Below are 19,718 nucleotides of genomic sequence, written 5' to 3' on the forward strand. Positions count from 1 at the left end.
GCTCCTTCTACAGCCATTTTAGGAACAACAGTTAAATACTATTAATACCACTGACATGACCTAAAGCTTACTCAAGCTCATGAAAGACTCCCACTTAGTGTCAATGGGTTTGCATCAGGGTCTGAATGGACATCCATCTGAAAACTGCAATATTATTTTGACTAAAAAAACCAGGTCCATGGGAAATCGCCACTACACCTCTCTACAGAGAATTGACATCAGTTATTTCAGGCAGCTTAGAGATGCTCAAAATGGGTCCTGTAGCTCTAACACCTTATACACTGAATTCTAGTTCACACGAGGTAAAGGAAAGGTCTGATAACCTGAATAAATGAGGCTTTAAGATCCTGCACAGAAAGTCTTTAATAAGAGAGAGGGTGCAAGCGTGTGTGTGTGCATAAGGCAGGAGGGGGAGAGGAAAAGAAAAGCTGAGATGATACTGTGAACACAGAAATTCCCAAGACAGCAAAAATCCAAACAGGTAAATCTAATTGGCACAGAACTCACCAGACAAAGCAGCTCAGGTCTAACACTGCATGATGCTCTAACGAGTCAGAGCAAACAAACAAGTAAATTTTATTGAATCTTTAATTGCTGTGTTCATAAGATACTCCTATGCTACGTTTGCATCTAGCTCGGATGTGCCTGCCCAAGGGACATACTTAACCTTACTGTGATGGTAACAGAACCCCAATTAGCTACACAGGCTTCATGCAGATGAGGGGGTAATACTGAACTACAATGAACTCTGCGTAACGTCAACGGCAGGGCAGTTTTGTAAAACCACTCCCTTCGGCCTAGGAAATCTAACTCTTAGTTGTAAGAAAAATGAAGTGCAGAGCCATCCGGCTGCAGCCCAGCCAGCAGTAACAGAAAGGATGCACCCCCCAGCTGGGGGTGCCCCGCCACGACCCTGGAGCGAGGAGGGGGCTGAGAGGCCGTACCTAGCACAGTCCCGATCTTATTAGTCAGGACAGAATCCGTCTGATCCAGCCAGCCTCCACCACTGAGGCCCTCCTTAAATTTCAGCAGGATGGACTGATTACTCAACAGGACCACCAGAATTCGCATGGCTGCTGTGACCGTGGTGGAATGCAGATGTTCTTCCATAAACATCATAATCCAATCAAAACCCAGTGTCTTGACCAGTTCTTCACAAGCCCTAATTAAAGAGGGGGAAAAAAAAAAAAAAAAAAAAGAGTAGTCACGTTTTACATCATTTAGTTTCCTACTAGATATCAAAAATCACTGTGCCCCTCTACAGGGCAAACTTCAAGATCAGAGAAAATTCAGATCTATAAAAGAGTTCACTGAATCCTTTGCTACACAACAAGAAATGTTGCTCACCAAATCTTGTTGAATGGAACACATACAGCGTGTTTGTTTAGCAGAAAGACTAAATACAGCTCCTGGCACTATTCCATTGCATGAGATTTCTCCAGTTGCCGCTTTTCAGAATAAATGTGGAATGCTGAACTGGAAAAATCTGTCCACAAATGTAATTTCCAAATGCTTTTTGTTAGGCCATACATAGGTAGAGAGTTTTCACAAGCCTTTTGAATAAACTGGTATTAAAAAACAAAGGTTATTTGGTTTGGGTTTTTTTTTAAAGAAAGAGCTGCTTGGGAATGTTTGAAAGACTATGTTTGTTTGTTTTTTGAAAGCAGTATTACTGAAAAGCTGAAACAGGTTTGGGTTGTGTATCAACCCAGGCTCAGTCAATCACCACATAATGCACATATGCCATACAGCCACAAAATCCCTCCAGCAGACTCAGTACAGCCTACTGGGCAGGTGCTTGGAAGTTATATTCTGTCAAGGTCTAACCTGACAGTGTTCACAGGCTCTTCTCCAACTCACCATATGATTCTAGTGCCTCGTTGAACTATAGTGTCATCTTCCCTCACGTGCAATTTTAAGGAGCTAAGGGGCATTCTAGGGTCAATGATCCTAACAATAACCCCTACTGAAGCCATTTGATCTTAACCAACTGAGAAGCTGACTATCCTGCTTCTCTAAAAACCCAGGTTTTCTCATTCAACAGATTTTCTCTATAGCCACACATGAAGTTATGAGAAAACAGCACCAAGAAGTACGTGGGGCAAGCAGAACTGGCTCTCCAGACAACAAAACTTTAAAAAAATCGAAGTAGCCAGACATCCACACTTGTTCCCACTGCATCCTACTCACCTGTGACCCTCTGTGGCTCAGTTTTAAAACCCAAAAATTTTACACATGCTACTTTTCTTCTATAAAGTAACAATAAGCAGCAAGCAATCATCCCCCAAATCTACTATGCATTTTCCTCTCCTGCTGATATTTACTTCTGTTGTTCCTAATTTGAAGCATAAGTTTCTACTAGTGCTGTCAATCACAGGCTTAAAATATTTTTAGAGGTTTGAAACAAAACTCAGTTAATGCAATAGCTGAAAGAACTAATATTAGTTATACCAGCATCTGCTTAGTAGTATCGTTCCTGCTACCACAACTGACAGAGTACAACTCAATCATGCATTCCATTTCTGCCAGCATATCCAAAGCTAATTCAGTGATGTCTGCATAAAACATTCAATAGTTCCTATAAAATGATTCAATACAACTAGTGAGTTGAATGGGGGCTCTGTAATTCTCCCCTTGAAATAAAAAAAAAAAAAATATATCCTTTCTCTACCTCAAGTTTTTTTTGTACTTACTGCAAATTAACAGTTGTCTTTTCTTTAGATGTATATAGAAGTTTCAGAAGGATATCTAAAAGCCTGTTCCGCAGTAGGATAAGATTAGCTGAAACAAGTCCTCCAAAATCCTCCTCTGTTCCTGAACATTAAAAAAAAAAAAAAAAAAAAAAAAAAGGCAAAATTAGGCTTTTGGAATTCAGATATTTTAAAGGCTATTTGTAAGCAAATGCATTTTTGCACTAAGCAATCAGGAAGGGAGGTAGGTGGAATCCCAAGAAAAAAATCTGCTATGTCCCAACTCCCTCCAAATCTACGAAACAGGAGAAATATTAGTTTCCTTTTCTTTCAATGGATCCCCAAATTCGTCACCAGTTGAAAAACACACTTACTGTAAACAAGCCCATACATGCAGCTCACAGTTCTTTTGTGAACCCCTCTTACTGCACCTAATGCTGTCAAAGAAGGACCATGTTTTCACATTATTTAAAAAAACCCTGAAAATCACAACAGAGGCAATGCGTGCAAGACAGATAAATGGACCCTTTCTGGGCCAAGCTTTTGTGCACAAGTCCCAGACACAAACAGAAAGCATCTTCTATGGCAGAAATCCAGCAGAACTGGTGAAGGCCAGTAATGTAAAAATCTCATGTTCTTTGCCTCAAAAGCTTCTTTCTCCATTCCTGCCCCAGCCTAAATTTCTCCCCAAGGTTCTTCCATCCCCCAGGTAGGCAAAAAGCACTGAAGACTGTGGTTAGCCTGGGAAAAAAACATGGCTGGCCTGCAGCAAGAACAACACTTTGTATCACTCTCCAATACCCACTCCCTCTTTTTTTACTAAAACGCTCGAATTTAATGATCTTTGAGACCACAATAAGTGAAAGTATTCAGAAGGAACAGGAGAGGCACGGGGGGATAATGATGAATGTGCAGACTGTCTAAGCCTTGTTCTGGAGGAAAGCAGGCCAATAAAGGTAACTGTAAAGCAGGAACACTCTCACTTGGCCCTGTGCACCAGGATTTTCCCAAAAGATGCAGAAACAGGATCTTTGGGGACTCTCTTCCAGTCATCTGGGTGACATCCACTGCAGGGCTAAACCATTTCTGTTCAGACTGATCAAAACCACAACTGCATAAGCCTTTTCTATTTAGGAAAACAAGGATAGAAATGGTCTCAAAACAACTCAATATAAGCATTCTTGAAGGACAGTAAAACTTTTTTTTTGGCCTAGCAAAATAACTAGTTAACTATCTCTTAGTTAATTCTTTCACTTCCTCCACACCTGGGGGGCAGATGCACCTAGTAATCCATTTTTGTCTTTTTTCTCTCCCCAGAAAAAAGCAGAGATGCACAGTTGATTTGAAGGAGCGAGTGGAGGAAAGAGAACAAAACCATGCAATGTTAAATGTCAGAAAACAAAAGGAGAGTACGTGGGTTCGGCACTGCTTTGCACCCAATACTGAAAACTGGAGGACCACAACTAACGGGCAGGCAGGTTGTAACAAAATTACAATACTGCTAACGATGCTATTTCTACACTTTGCATATTTAGGTACAGATCACAAAGTTATTTCTCTGCTGCTGCTTCCAAGCCATCACTTACCACTGTCAAGCTTTTCTTCATTGTTTATTTCCATGACTACAAACTTCTCACAGACTGCAAATGTAGGCAAAGTGGAAGAGATGAACTGTCCAAACCTTGGTGTATACAGAAAAAACATCATTTGTTGACATGACAGATGTACTCTTATCTATCAATAATTCACTTTCAATCTAAAACCAACACTAGTGAGAGGGAGATACCCAAAAGAGTTAACTTTCTCACATCTGAAGACTGAGGAAAATGCTCTCCATCTAAAGTTACTGGCCAAAACAAACTAACATGTAGTAATTAATGGAACCTTTGCAGAGAAGTCTGCAGGTAAAGGACTCTGAAGAGGCTAGGATTCAAGAAAGGAAACTGGAAGATACCACCAAGTCCTAGTAAAAGGAACACCACAAGTTAAAGAAAGGAGAACAAAGCACTATTCTCAAACCATTACAGCTGAACAAGTATTACGTCAGACCCAGCAATTACTTGACTCTGGTATAACATTTCATGCCTACAGCTTGAGGTGATGTAACACAAGGTCATGGTTTTTCAAGGTAAGATGATGATGTGCTACTCCAAGAAAGGAAATGCAGTATATTCCTCTTTCCTCTGGAACTAACCTGAAATGGTCCCTAGCTAGTGTAACTTCCCCTAGTTATGCAATATTTTTCATTTTTTTTTCCAGGAAGGAGAACACAGAACACCTAGACAGGCATTCTACAATTTGCTCTGTAACTATTTAAGCATAAAATCAATGGTTTTACTCTTGAATAATTTTTTTGTCCTGTACAATTAAAACCAAGACAGGTAGGATGTTCAGGTTGATGCTTCTGATAACTTTAATTGTACTTAAAAGTGAGAAGCTGAAAACATGACCACTCATATGCAAAGAACTCCCAAGCCCTGCAATATTTTATCCATTGCCATTATAATGAAATGGGAGACAAGTAAAATTAAGTTATCAAGGAGCTGAACTCGTTTAAAAGCATTTCAAATACTCCTGGATGTATGAATTATTTCTGTAACTTTCAATCAGAATTAATAGTACTACACCTGTCAGCCTTAAACAATGTTTTACACAGTCATGATTAAGAAAAAAACCTTGAACTAAACCTTTCACGTAGGAGAGCAATCAAAGCTGCATTTTAACCACAAGTATTGTTATACTCCATCTCAAGTAATATTCAATGGCATTTTAGAGTGCTTCACATGAACAACGGAGCTGCAGCACAGCACCTTCACTTCACGCCTGCAGAACATTAAGCCCATTTAATCATTCATAATCAGTCATACCTTTTTAGATACAAACTGAATTTAATATGCAAATCAAGGCACTAGCAAAATTACTGCCTATGTCTAGTTCAGTCTAGTTCTTAGAGAAAAAATCCAGTACCTGAGCATTTCATGTTACTCCACAGCAGTAGGACCATTAAGTATTTTTCACCAACATAATAAAACCAAGAAAAACAGATTTATCACAGGTGTGGGCTACCTGAGCAAGTCATAGCTGCTAGGGAAGCCTTGAAGCAAAAAGCTCAGCACATTACTAATCGCAGCAATAGTAGGCTGGGACAGAGACATATCTCGAAGAGTCAAGAGCAGTCTTGGGATGAGTTGGAATTCCCTCATTAACTTGGCGTTCTTTGCCGCTTCGCTGGAAGAAGGAAAGAAAGGAGGTGGCAGTTTAAAATTGGAGCATCCTCTCCATATTACCTAATCCTGTAAGTCTCATTACTAGGCTGGCATCGCCTCATACCTCGACTCAGTAAGAAGTTCGATGAAGTGCTCAAATAATGACAGATGAAGCTCATAGGGTGCATGAAGCCAGACCTGAAACACAGAATAAACCACGTCACCTACAAAATTCACTTCAAGATCAGAAACTGATATTAATATACCAAAGGTTATGAAAGCTTGAAGAGATTCAAACTGTTTGTCTACATGACTATTTACCTGGCCATTGTGCTCTAAAGCTCAACCATTTATTCTTCAACTTCAGGGAAGTATTAAATAGACTTACTCAGACTAAAGAAATGCACACTGGTACCAAACATATTCTCTGTAAGAGTATCACGCTGGAAACTTTTCTTAAGAAGAGTTCTAGACAAAAAAGTTACACGCTATCTGGAATTTCTCTTTAAACAGATGGCGCAATGACTCCAAAGAAGTCACGGGGGTTTAAAGGGCTGATTAGAAATGCCATGTTAAGTTTATTTGGCTTAAGTGAAGATTTTCTCTTTGTAAAATTAACTTACTGTCTTCTGCCAAGATTAAACTCAATGTCTTTCCTGACTTCGATTTTTTTAAAAAAAATTTATTTTTACCCAGCTTTTCTTGCACACCATTTTAAATGATTTAGATCGTCTACAAAAAGATAAATCAATTGTTCAATCAATAGGAATAATAAAAGACATAAAAGCCAGAAAACTCACAGTTATAGCTGCAAATCTTAAAATTCACTTGCTAATGAACAAAGCATAATTAATACTTGCACTCTGGTGTATAAAACCGGCTTAAATAAAAAGCTTTCTAGCTTTTGCTTTTCTTCTAATCTTATAATCTCAAATGATCAGAACAAATCTTTTCATTTCCCTGTTTAGCACAAGAATGTCTAATTTATCCAATTTAAGTGAAATATTTGGGTCACTGATTTCTGAATACAGAAATAAAACATATAATTGAAAAAAGCTAAAAACTAAGGCTTTTGGAAAGTTTCTTCTTGGTGACTCACAGACCTATTACTTGCACATTTTTTATTTTTTAAGTTTCTTAAGTGTATTTGTTCTCCAGCTGTTCTTGGTCTTCAGGGGAAAAAAAAAAAAGAGACATGAATGAAACAATATGAAATTGGATCATCTGTACAGTAGTTGCTGCCTGAGTGACTATACACCATTGGTGAAATTTCTCAGCTGGTTCATTTATAGGGAAAAGAAAAAAAAAAAAGAAAAAAGAAGAGATAAAAGGAAGGGAGAGGGGGCAAAGGAAAAAAAAAAGGGGGGGGGGAAGGGATAAGAGCATTTTTCAGCAGAATTCATGCTTCCCCATAAAAGGAGCTGAGCTGTGATTCAGTCTTCTCTCTGCTAAACAGTTCATCTACCTTAAGACCTCTACCACCAATATTACGTCCTGAAGATGTAGTAACTTCTATTAAATCCATGTTTAATTTTGTGTGAGCACAAAGGGAGCATTATTGTCACTGAAACATTTTGTTAAAGAATAACGAGTCACAAGATACTGAAGAATTTGCTTAGGCATGGCACAAACAATTTCTAGTTTTAACGTTACACCTCAAAAAAATGAGGAAACTTTGGTGTGTGACAAATTTCTTCTGTATTATAACTCCACTAAAATAAAAAAAAAAAAAACAACAAAGGTTCAGGTCTGCCTTTTTCATTTCCTCTTTCTTTGTGCCATAATTATAGCGTATTGTTGATCTTGGGGGGTGGGGGGGGAGCATTAAAGACCTTTAAGATCTCAAAAAAGCAGTTAAAATCAACTGGCCTTGTTATTAAAATAAAGCCTATTTTAAGCAGCGAGGGGAAAAAATTAGGTTTTTTATATACAAGACCCTTAAATAAAGTTTCCAGGAGTGCTCTAAAATACTCAAATAGACATCTAAAAAAAGGAAACGGATAACTCCATAAGGCCATTTGTGCAAGACGACTTGTGCTGTTACGTCAGTATCTTACAGGTGGATTAGCAGTGGTAACAGTATTTCTATTTATTTATTTATTTTCATCTATGAGAATCAGGATACTTCTACTGAGTCTGTGTCAGGTACAGATCATGTGAAAAGAGTAAATGCTAAGTGATGAGTTCTGTACATCATTTCTGTACATCATTCATCAGCCCCTACTACATTAGCATTTCTTTAGAACTTCTTTACTTTCCTCAGTTTAACAAATGACCCTTCAATATTCCAGATTGTGCAAGCAGAATTTGAACTGCCTTACTATTAACTTTGCAGGACACAGAGACAGAATCATTCAGGTTGGAAAAGCCCCTCGGGATCACCGAGTCCAACCCTCAGCCCGACTCTACAAAGTTCTCCCCTACCCCACATCCCCCACAGCTCATCCCAACGGCCCTGAAACCCCCCCAGGGATGGGGACTCCCCCCTCCCTGGGCAGCCTGTTCCACTCTTCGGACCACTCTTGCTGGGAAACATTTTCTCCTCCTGCCCAGCCTGAGCCTCCCCTGGGGCAGTTTCCAGCCGTTCCCTCTTGTCCTGTCCCTGATCCCCTGGGAGCAGAGCCCAGCCCCAGCCTCTCTGCAATGTCCTGGCAGGAGCTGCAGAGAGGGATGAGGGCTCCCCTCAGCCTCCTCCTCCTCACACTGAACACTCCCAGCTCCTGCCCTGCCTCCTCACAGGATTGATTCTCCAGCCCTTCCCCAGCCTCGCTGCCCTCCTCTGCCCTCGCTCCAGCCCCTCCAGATCTCTCTCGTGCCGATGATGAAGTGACTTCTATGTGCTATGTTTAAAGTTCACCTCCTGTTATTTTCAGTAAGTCTTCCATACCTCAAGGTAAGTACTGCAGTAGAACACCCACGTTAAAAGAAATTCAAGCCATTTCAGCAGGAAGTTACCACTAATCTTGCTGTTCAGCTGCTTTGCTATACTACATCTTTGAAATACTAAGTTCTCAGATGAGAACCTAGTTTGCTGCTGTTCAGTATTTAAGGTATGCTATCAGCATCTGACTTAATCACTACCCAGCATCATCATTCACTCTTCTGTGCAGCTTTACATACTTCAAAATCACAGAGCAGGTCCTGGAAGGCAGCAGAATTTGGAATAATGGAAGTCTCATGTCCGCTATCGACAGTTCCCACCAAGGAGAAGGTCAGATGGAGTATGTGGCTGTTCAGAAGGGATCGTTTCTTCTTTAACAGCATTGCCAGCAACTTGAACAAGTAAACAGAAAAGGAATTAGTATCCTATGAACACATAGCAATGCTGTCTAAGCACGAAGAAGCATGGATGAAATGACTGTGTCCCTTCTGAGAAGTCCCTTAGAGTATGTCTGATAGTTGAGGCTCTTGATGAAAAACCTTGGAAGTGGCATTATGGGTGATCAGAAAAGGAGGCCCTACAGCTCCGAAAACATCCATTCTACACTTCAGACAGTATCCAGGCCCTGAGGATTAGGCACACACACACCCTGTCGCCCTGAGCTCTCGGTAGTCGGTCACAGTTTAAGACATGATGCATTCTCAGAGAGCTGTGCTCCTGGACATGGCAGACTTAACTAGAGCACCCCTAGAGTACTGCACACACAGATGAGAGGTATTCTGGCACCGGGGAAAGGCAGCCTTGACAACAGAAATCTGAATAAGCCTGACTTTCTTTTTTCTTGCTACACTTTGTTGCCGTAGGCATGACCAAAGATGTCCTCCTTTCAGTCCTCACTTCTGCTCTAACTTCTTATAGTCTGGGTTGGGAAAGAACAAATTGCCAGATGTACTATTACTGTTTCTTGTCTTCTCAACATACTGACCTCTAGCTTCACCATCCTCCTTGAAGCATTACTAAAGGCACACCGATTCCTGGGAATCGCTCTCAAGCCATGCTGTTTGCTGAGGTCAATACAAGTGGAATGTGGGGTTATCATATGGGATGATCTGCTGACTGCTTATGGCGCAAGTAAGCCAAGGTCTCTAACAGGCTACATGGTAATATGTTTTGAGGTAACTACACTAGCCACTGGCATGACAAGGTTTGCAAATACACTGCCTAAATCACAGCATGAACTTTCTGTTTCAGCAAAGCAGTCTTCATGAGAAATGTAAAAGGCACTGGTCACATGAAGATCTTTTCAAGTCAGTCAACCAATCCTTCTGCATAACTGTTTGCATTTTCCCCATCCTGATGGAGAATTAAGAAGTCTTCAGCTTGAAAGCAAACAGCATCACTAACTATAAAGCCTGTGCAGCCTCCTCAAAATAATGATTCTAGGAACCCACTTGTTTGGTTTTCTTCATGTGTCCCTGTCCTCCTCCCTCGCTGGCAGATCACAGACAGAAGCTCCCAAGGCTTGCAGGGGTGGGTTCACAATCACAGGAAAAGATTCATCTAAGTGCCATAGTTGTGCTCTTCCTTGCTATTAAGGAAGGCTCAGTTTCAGCAGAGCAGCTGAACGTGCACAACTGCTTAGCAAAACCCTGCATACTCTCCTGTAAAAGCCATCTGAAATAACTCATTTATGCTATTCACCCAAGAGCTCAGTAAAATTAAGAGCAGAAACTCAGGTTACCACAATACAACAAGGAATTTCCACAGAAACTACTAGGACAGACAGTGAAATTCAATCAGCCTGCTCCATTTTAAGACATTTCTTAGATACCTGATAACCTTTGATCCTTTCCATTTCTTTGCTGGCTAGTGGATTGCTCTTTACCACACACACCAAGGCCTTCACAGCTGCGTACAACCCTTCTACATCTGATGCCATGGCTACAAGTCCCAGAATAGCAGCAGCTCCACCAATGTACTGCAGTGTAGTGGCAACAGGCTTGGGGACAAATGTTCTTACACCTGAGCATAGACAAGAGAAAATAAAGTCAACTCTATTTCTTGTAGGAAATCATCATGAATACATGCAAGTAATTTGCATTCTAGTATTGCCTGAATTATGAAAAGAGTCCCACTAGAAGAACTGTGACACCTCAGAAGAGGACGAGAAAGAAATATTGCACTGGAAAATAGTTTACGACCTAAGGTAAAGTATATTTTCATAATGATAACTCGTATGAACTGAAACAAGCATCCCATGTTAGTAGAAAAGATAATAGTATGTCCTTAAAATAGAGAAACATCAATTAAATTTAACAATGTATGATTAACATTCATCAATTACATCATTTATCTTCTAGACCTAAGTTCTTATTGACAAGTAATTAGTCATTTTTAAAGACAATAATTTTCAAGTACTCAACTCACCCAAATATCCTATCAAGGCTGCACCAATGGAGCGCGCTGGTCCATTCAAATGCCCCGCCGAGTTATGTAGCAGCTTCACCGGTGTGGCATTTTCATGAGAAGAAATCACCAGCTGAATGAAACGAGAAAAACAGCAGGAGACAGAGGGAAGAGGGTTTTTTACAGAAGCCTGAATATAACCTGTGTATTTTCCTCCTGTGATAAAGAGTAACTTTAAACAGAACTATGCTAGAGTCATTAAGACATTCTCTAAAGTAAAGAGAAATCTCCAGTCTAAGTTTAAATTTAAGGAAGTTGAAGGTTTAAGGTTTAAGTTTAAGGAAGATGAATCTAACTTTAAAAGTAAACCCACTGGATCACAGAATGGTTTGGGTTAAAAGGAACCTTTAAAGATCACCTAGCTTAACCCTCCTCTTGTGGGCAGGGACATCTTCCACTAAATCAGGTTGCTCAAGCCACCACCCAACCTTGGAATGGGGCATTCACAGCTTCTCTAGGCAACCTCCTCCCGTGTCTCACCACCCTCATCATAAAAAGTTTCATCCTTACACCCACTAAATCCACCTTCCTTGAGTTTAAAACCGTTACACCTTGTCCTGTCACTACACGCCCTGGTAAAAGTCCCTCTGTGTTTGTAAAAGCTCCCTGTCTGTACTGAAAGGCTGCAGTAAGGTCTCCTGAGCCCTCTCGTCTTCAGGCTGAACAGCCCCAACTCTCGGCCTTTCTTCACATATAGTCCTTTGAATAAATAATTCACTGACTTTTAACGCACTTTGAAGAAAAATGTAAAGCAATATTCTTGTTTCCAAATCTAAATCACAGCCAGAGGACTAAGCTATCCGCTTTGTTCATATGCAGCAGGAGAAATGCTGTTCAATGACATAATCTTGACTGTTTTTCAACAGGATTAAAACTGGTATCTATATTAAAAAGCCAAAATACCTCCAAAAGGTGCTAAGATACATAGCTACTAGTAATTTCAAGAACACGAATAAAATCTAGGAGCGCAATTTCCCTCAACTTTTAAAAAACTTTTTTAAAACACGAAAATGATTATGGGCAACTCTTTTTGAGAAGTACATTATTGTTCCTGGTTGCATTGAGCAAACTGCCTTGAAAGAAGTTAAAAGAACAAACAAGTAGCACACATTAAGCAACTCATTTCCCATCATACCTGTTTGGCAATAGCTTTACTATCCAACTTGTTGTAAACTTTCCTTATTTTTGCCACTGTAAATGAAGAAACCGACAGCGCATAGAGACCAAAAGAGACCTTCTCTTCTGGTACCAAAGATACTGGAGACGGGCTGATTCCTTCAGACTTTGAATCTTTGCCTTAAAGACAAAACAAAAGTTCACTTAAGTAATAGCACTGCTTTTCATTCCAGTTTCAAAAGCAAAGTCTTAAGCAAACGATACTGCAGAACAGGTACAGAAGAAAGGTTTTACAAGTAGCTGAGATGTGATATTGTCTTTGTGTACTTGCTCTACCGCAGAGCAGTTCCATAGCATGAGAGTCGTGGAATAATTCTGCTATTTAAATAAAAGGGCCCCACACAGCAAACATTTCCTTTCAAGGAGGTCTACAATATGGCAGCTGGCAGCCTGTGGCTTGGCCAAGCAATAGAATACGCGGTGCTTCCTCATCTAAATTTTTGGAAGGCAACAGTATGCCTGTACTCAATTTGCATAGAGCCTAAGGGCTGTTCACTTCCCTTCCAACCTGAAGAAAAACAAATCTAAACCAGAGAAATATTTGGTATGTCTGCATCTTTGCCTGTGACAACAGGCTTTATACAATGGCTTGCCAGGAAAAAACGCCTTCAAGAATGGTACAAGAGATGCAAGACTGAATAAAGACCAAAAGGCCCAGGCATCAAAGAGAATATCTAACCGTAGCTTTACTATTTTGTACCCACTGCTCCAAAAACGGATGCTTCATGCGAGGCACCGCAAACACTATGACTGACAGCTGTCTACAACGCTCAGAGGAAGCGTGCAAAACTCAGCACCTCAAGCCTCAACACAGAGACTCATTTCTGCGTCCTCATTTCAGGTCAAAAGGTGTCTGCAACTCCAGTGAAACACATTAACGGAATTTAAAGAGCGTGCAGACTCCTCGCCTGACCCTGAACCGAGTGAGAAGCTGGGTGTCTACATGATTTGTTGAACTAGGGTTTAGTTCCTGTCGAGTCTCACTTAAGAAGTCTTGCTTTCCCCATAAATTAAATCCTCATCGAATTCTCTGCTCACAGGGATGCCCCAAGAACATTCCTCCGAATTCCTCCTCCTGAACTAGTAACTGCTCTCTGAGAGGTCTTCCCAAGACTTAAAGAGTATCAAGTTTTTAGTTTTGTTTAAGCACAGTACAAATTCTCAGAAGATAGCAATCTTGGTCACTGAAAACAGGGACAAAACTTCCGAAAGAAGCACTGCATGGGCCAATGGCAAGTCAGACACAATTTCCCTGTGAACGACAACAGTGAAAGACTAGAGGAGCTCTTCTCTTCTCCAGGATTCCCACGAATAATCATCACATTAAGGAAGAACAAGCATTTTGGAAAGAGGGGCCAAGTCCTGGAGCAGACCACTCCTGAAATACAACAAACTGAGCAAAGCTTGTGCGGGAGAAATACACCACCACACTGGAAAGGGTCAGCACATTAAGAAATAAAGCATTTTTTAAAGTTACTGTGGGATTCCTGGTGAATGTGCCCTTAGCATAAAGGCATGAAGATCTTTTAATTCTCTGAAGTGAATGAACAAATTCACGTTCACGGAATTTGCTTTGGCTAATTCAGTACTTAAAGTTACACACCACCAGTTAAAACGTCTTCCAGGAGAAATTTTAATTGCCTTGCAGATACCTAAATCCTGAGTTGCTTGCCAGGTTTGTCTAGCTGTCAAAAAAAGCAAGTACATGACACAGATCTGTACATGACAAAATTCAATTCCCTAACGTTTTTCACTCAGAATGGGCAAGGAAAGCTACCTTCTTTTTCACGATACTTTGTTTTTTCACAGCCCAATCATCATCTACATTTGGGGGGGTGGAGGGTGTCTGCCACCACTCTAGGGAAAGACTTCACCATGAAAAGTAAGACTGGGCACTCCCTGTACATACTTTCGTTTTCCTAGCACCCTCAGCATTCACTGCCTCCTTCCTTCAGCTGGTGACAGTCTCTCTCCAGAAGAGCTCCTCATGGGGAAAGACAATGGAAGGACAAGACGACTTGATACATTTCCCATTTTTATTTATGTCTCACGGAACAGCCCTGTGATGGCCAGGTAAAGCAAAGAGCATCTTCTGACATAATACTGATGTTAGTGAGGACGTGCTCTAACTGGACAGGGAGCTCTACAGAACAGGAAAATCTAGCTAGTGACAGTGCACCTTACCAGAGCTGATGAAGAATCCGTTGTCTGAATATTTAAAAACAGGGCTATGGGCACACATCTCTAACAAGGTTATTCACATCTTTTTATGTTGTACTCCCCTGCATTTCAAACAAGAACCCTTTAAAAATGGAATAGAATTGCCCATATTTGCTCGCAACGAATGCTTAAAGACTCTTTGATGCACCACAATCTCTCCCTGTTTGAATTTTTTATCAGTTGACCTATTTAGGCCCTATAAACAACGACATTTCAAGACAGCTACGTTTAAAGTACAGAATACATTGCAGATTTGCAAATGAGTGCTATCAGTAGAAGCTGACAAGTTAAAACGCCTTTCCAACTTCACCTTCTACGGATAAATATAAAGCACCGTATGAATAATGACAGCTTTAAGCATTTCTAAGTCGGTTAAAACTAAAGTGAGGAATATAAGCACTTCTGTATCTCAGTACAAGAACTACCAGAAGCACATTAAAGGAGTAATTTCGATTTCACAGAATCACCTAGGTTGGAAAAGACCTTGAAGATCATTTAGTCCAACCATTAACCTCGCACTGACTGTTCTCAGATACATCCTATCCCTAAACGCTGTGTCAACCCAACACTCTCTTCAATAACAGCTACTAATCTTCTTCCTACGAAGAGCTACCCTTTCCTTGCTGCTCCCACATACTCTCCCTTCTCACCTCTTCTGCCAACACGCACACACGAGATTCCACTACAGCCAGGCCAAGTTACTAGCTGCCACGTGAACTGTACTTACATGGTACGTATACTGCTTGAAAGCTTCCGACGTAATTTGGTCCCAGCTCATAGATGGTGCTAATACCTGGGGCAGGCAAAACTTCCTCCAGAAAGTGCGTAGGGCCCAAGCGCCACACTAAGGAAGAGGGCTGGCGCTGTGCGGGTGGCGTGCCAATGTAGGCATAAACAGTGCTGACCACAGGTGGATTGGCAGAACCAGACCCGCTAGGACTACTGTGAATATAGTGAAGCTGCAAGGGAGAAAAACACAGCCAAGTTATTGAGAGAGCAAAGAAAACAGGGAGATCAGGAAGTCGGGAAAGTGTTCTGCAAACCAGGGAACATATGGAATGATTGCTACGTAATTCTGATACCATACAGATACGAACGTCAGTGAAGAACCTTAAACAGAAGGTAAATGCAGAGATCAGAAGTGGCTTTCAAAAGATGAAGGTGTGTATGGAAGCACAGGATGAGGACAGGCAAGTTCAGTGCTTTAAAACACTACAGAGCGAGGCTGTATCTTGGTTCTAAAAACATGGTGCTCTGTGACGCTCATTATTTTTTGCAAAAGCAGTAAGACGACCTCATAAATTTGCATTCTTTTTCCTCTTTTTTTTCAGCCAGTGAAAGCCTGACTTTGGTAATGATACTGCTCCAAGCTAAAGTGCAAACGTGATGAACTCAGTCTGATAAGATTTTCAGACAGGAACAGAACAAATACAGGAGTAAGATGTTGGCCTATATATGACAATAACAATCTCAGGGGCATTTTCTATCCACCTTGTAAAAATTCTGTTACCAGCTACTGAATGTGGTCACGTATGGCCAGACAGATGGCTAGATACATGCTCATGTCTTACAGCTATTAGCATAACAAGTTACTATAGTCCTATTTCTGCAAAAGGAATACTGAAAGGTAAACATTGAAAGACAAAATATTGTTTTATCCACAGCAGTACAGCTAATTTACACCTCACACCAGGCTGAGGTTACCCCCTTAAGGCCCACACCTGCCAGATGCCAAATGCTCTGCAGTTATCTGTTACAGGGCAGGAATACTTTGTGCTCAGTGGACAGGTCCACAGTGCTTTTCACTGCTCTCTGCTTCTGGCCTCCCAGTTTCTTTCACCTAGCAACAAAATTTTGACCTTTACAAGTAAATGTGTTTCATCTACAGTCAATTAATAACAACACTGGACATCTTGGTGGCTATCACTGACACAGGGATGCTTTTTCTGGGGTGGCCAGAGGGTTGGGAAAGGAACAACCCGCAGAAATTGGCAAAGCTGTCTTACACTGTAATCCCCCTATTAGTCAAAGTTAGATCTGGTACACGGTCCTGGGATAATTCTTTTTATGATCCTTCTAATTAATCTAGTCAACAGCACAGTCGTGCCACACACTTGCCTCACACTCAATGCAACACATCCACTTCACTTCAGTGTTACTACTGCTCATGCCTGAGAAAGCATTCCTTATCTTCTCCCCTTAACAGGAGCAGGCTCGGAGCTGTGTAGTGAGCAAAGACCCCTTTTAGCAAGGCTCCTCATTTGTGGTTTTTTGTTTGCTGGTTTCAGTTTTTTGCTGTTTTTTTAGGGGGAAGGGGTGTGTTGGTTTGTTTTGGGTGGACTTTTGTGCACAGGCACACAGAAAGAGAGAAATTACTCTGACCAGTAATGATGAGGATTTAAACACTTATTTTACCTTAACAGTGTTAACAAGCTGTCCGTCAAGGTAGAGCGCAGCCGTGCTGTTCTTGAGCATGCCTTTACTCATGACCAGAACCAGGTGATGCCACTGGCCTTCCACAATGAGGTCACCGCAGCGGAAACGGGCACAACAGGGAAGAATTTCATAAAATGATGATTCCTCACTGAAGTCATCAACTAAAGGAAAAGTACTGGTTAGTGGGCACCAGCAGGAATGTTATAAGAAGCTTAAAACACAAAAAGCGTCATTAGACTTTACCCAAAACAACCTACAGCCATACATTAGAGCCAAATTTTTAGATAGCATGTAGTTAACAAAAAGACAATTACCAAGATGTGAATAAAGTCAAACAGTTAACAAGAATGACTTTAGGCCTTTAATCACAAGAACTGAAAGAATGCAATCAGATTTGAGAAAGTGTTCAGACCAAATTGTCACTGAACGTCCCTAAATACTTGCATGTTAACAAACTACTGTAAGGTTTGGTAGTCTCAAAAACAGGTGTCTCCTTCTTTTGCTTTAATTCTTCTCTAAGAAAACTCTCTGGATACTTTTAGACTTTTGATAATTACATTTTACTTCTCCCTTCTCTTTGAAAATTTTTTAGCTAAAACGACCAGTTTGCTCAAGTTCTGACTTTCTCATGCTACCATGCAAGTCACAGAAGGATCTTTTGTTGTTTTGCTAAAAAGGTTTTCACAGCAGTAGCCAGCAAGAAATAAGAAGATGTCTCTCCAAACCTACAGAGCTATTTTTACCACTTTTCTCACACTGTGGAGAGAAAGATACCCGTACTTCCCAGACATCCTCCTTCCAGTTTTCCCTGCTCCTCCGTGGCCTCCTCCACAGGCCCCACTACCTGCTCCGCTGTGGTTTTCTCCAGGGCCCGCAAGGGATCTCTGTGCTGGTGCCTGGAGTGCACCCTCCTCTCCCTCTGCTCTCACCTACGTGCCCTCAGGGCGTTTTCCCCCCTTACTCCTCACTGCGTTTCACTCTCTCTCATGGTGCCTTCCCAGAGGTGTCCCCAGCCTGGCTGCTGGGCTCAGCTGTGTGTCCCACAGAAGGGGGGCTGCTGCAGAGCTGGCCAAATCTGGCCCTGTTTGGCATGTGGCAGCCCTGGGCTCTTCCCACAGAAGTCCCCTCTTGCCCCGACAGCACCTGGCCACAGACACTCACTATAAGCTTGCCACTACCTTGCTTAAACAGTTAGGTCACACATAAAAGTAGATACAAGTACAGATTGGCTTTCAAAGCATCTGCATCAGAATCATGCTAAATCACAAAGCATAAGTGAAATTAAAGATGAGGTTTAAAGCCTGAGACTTTTTTTCCCCTTGATAAAAGCCACAAACACGATGTCTGGCTAGGGAGACACGCATCAAGGACAGACCAGGGTACTTGTAACTCAAGCCTCAGCATGGTGGCTTCTTCCCTGTTTTGCAGTTCTAAGGAAAATTAAACTCAGGGCTGAGACGTTTCTGCCCAAGTCAAAACGAGGACTTCACAATGTCTCCAAGGGGAGACAGGGGGCCAGGAAGCTGGTGCAGGGTCTGGAGCACAGGTCATACAAGGAGCGGCTGAGGAAACTGGGGTTGTTGAAGGGAAGTGAACAACCAGAACGGAGCCTACCACTGAGACAATTTTATGGGGAATTGCAATTTTTACTGGATTTATTTTTTACCTTAGGCCGTCCCTTGATGAGTGGGTTCAGTGTTGGGCCCCTCACCCCAAAAAGGCCATTGAATGACTCGAGCGTGGCCAGAGAAGGGCAACGGAGCTGGGGCAGGGTCTGGAGCACAGGTCTGCTGGGGAGCGGCTGGGGGAACTGGGGGGGTTCAGTCTGGAGCAGAGGAGGCTGAGGGGAGACCTCCTGGCCCTCTGCAACTCCCTGCCAGGAGGGGGCAGAGAGGGGGGGTGAGTCTCTGGAGCCAAGGCCCCAGCGCCAGGCCCCGAGGGAATGGCCTCAAGCTGCCCAGGGCAGGGTCAGGCTGGCTCTGAGGAAGGATTTCTGTGCAGAAGGGGCTGTTGGGCGTTGGAATGGGCTGCCCAGGGCAGGGGGGAGTCCCCGGGATCCCTGGAGGGGTTGAAGAGTCGGGCTGAGCCAGCGCTGAGGGATCTGGGGGAGTTGGGAACGGTCAGGGGGAGGGTCATGGTTGGGCTGGAGGAGCTCCAAGGGCTTTTCCAACCTGGATGATTCTGGGATTCTGTCTCGTCCGTTCCCCTTCAGCACCAAGTCGCCCTTGCCCTCCCCTCAGTGTACCCTCAGGGGAGCTGGGGCGTGGGGCTGCCACGAGGTGGGGTGGGGAGAGCTGCACCCACAGCTCCATCAGCCGCCCTCGCACCAGCGGAGAGAGCAGTCGGAGAGGGCTGCCTGCCTTCCAGACACAGGGCCAGAGGAACTCACTCCCTGCCTCTCCGCAAGGGCTGCATGCCACAGGCTGCTGACCACCTCTCCCCAATTCACCCACCTATACACTTCAAGCGTTTCCCAGGTCTTTTTTCACTAATGGGTGCTGAATCCTTCTCCTGGATGTTAAAATACACTTTCGTTCTCAGCACACGATTTCCTCATCTCTCTAGAAGGCATCCTTTGGCTTCACACCAGAGGGCATGATCAGTTTTTGCAGGTGCGTTAGATGCTCCACCACACAACAGAAT

At 42.3% G+C, this 19,718-nt stretch overlaps 1 protein-coding gene across 5 annotated transcripts in view; it reads right to left on the minus strand.

Annotated features, from left to right (window-relative positions):
* WDFY3 (WD repeat and FYVE domain containing 3) overlaps positions 1 to 19,718 on the minus strand; it is a 180,353-nt gene that overhangs the window by 48,554 nt on the left and 112,081 nt on the right. For all 5 annotated transcript variants that reach the window (XM_074905929.1, XM_074905926.1, XM_074905927.1 and 2 more), the window contains 11 exons: positions 17,055 to 17,236; positions 15,367 to 15,598; positions 12,379 to 12,539; positions 11,205 to 11,316; positions 10,609 to 10,799; positions 9,017 to 9,169; positions 6,021 to 6,094; positions 5,757 to 5,918; positions 4,277 to 4,371; positions 2,694 to 2,814; positions 945 to 1,162 (listed from right to left, as the gene is read on the minus strand). In XM_074905929.1, the coding sequence (XP_074762030.1) occupies positions 945 to 1,162; positions 2,694 to 2,814; positions 4,277 to 4,371; positions 5,757 to 5,918; positions 6,021 to 6,094; positions 9,017 to 9,169; positions 10,609 to 10,799; positions 11,205 to 11,316; positions 12,379 to 12,539; positions 15,367 to 15,598; positions 17,055 to 17,236 (1,701 nt within the window). The remainder of the gene's footprint in view (positions 1 to 944; positions 1,163 to 2,693; positions 2,815 to 4,276; positions 4,372 to 5,756; positions 5,919 to 6,020; positions 6,095 to 9,016; positions 9,170 to 10,608; positions 10,800 to 11,204; positions 11,317 to 12,378; positions 12,540 to 15,366; positions 15,599 to 17,054; positions 17,237 to 19,718) is intronic.

Source organism: Athene noctua, chromosome 4 (assembly GCF_965140245.1).
Source record: "Athene noctua chromosome 4, bAthNoc1.hap1.1, whole genome shotgun sequence".
Classification (NCBI taxonomy): Eukaryota; Metazoa; Chordata; class Aves; order Strigiformes; family Strigidae; genus Athene; species Athene noctua.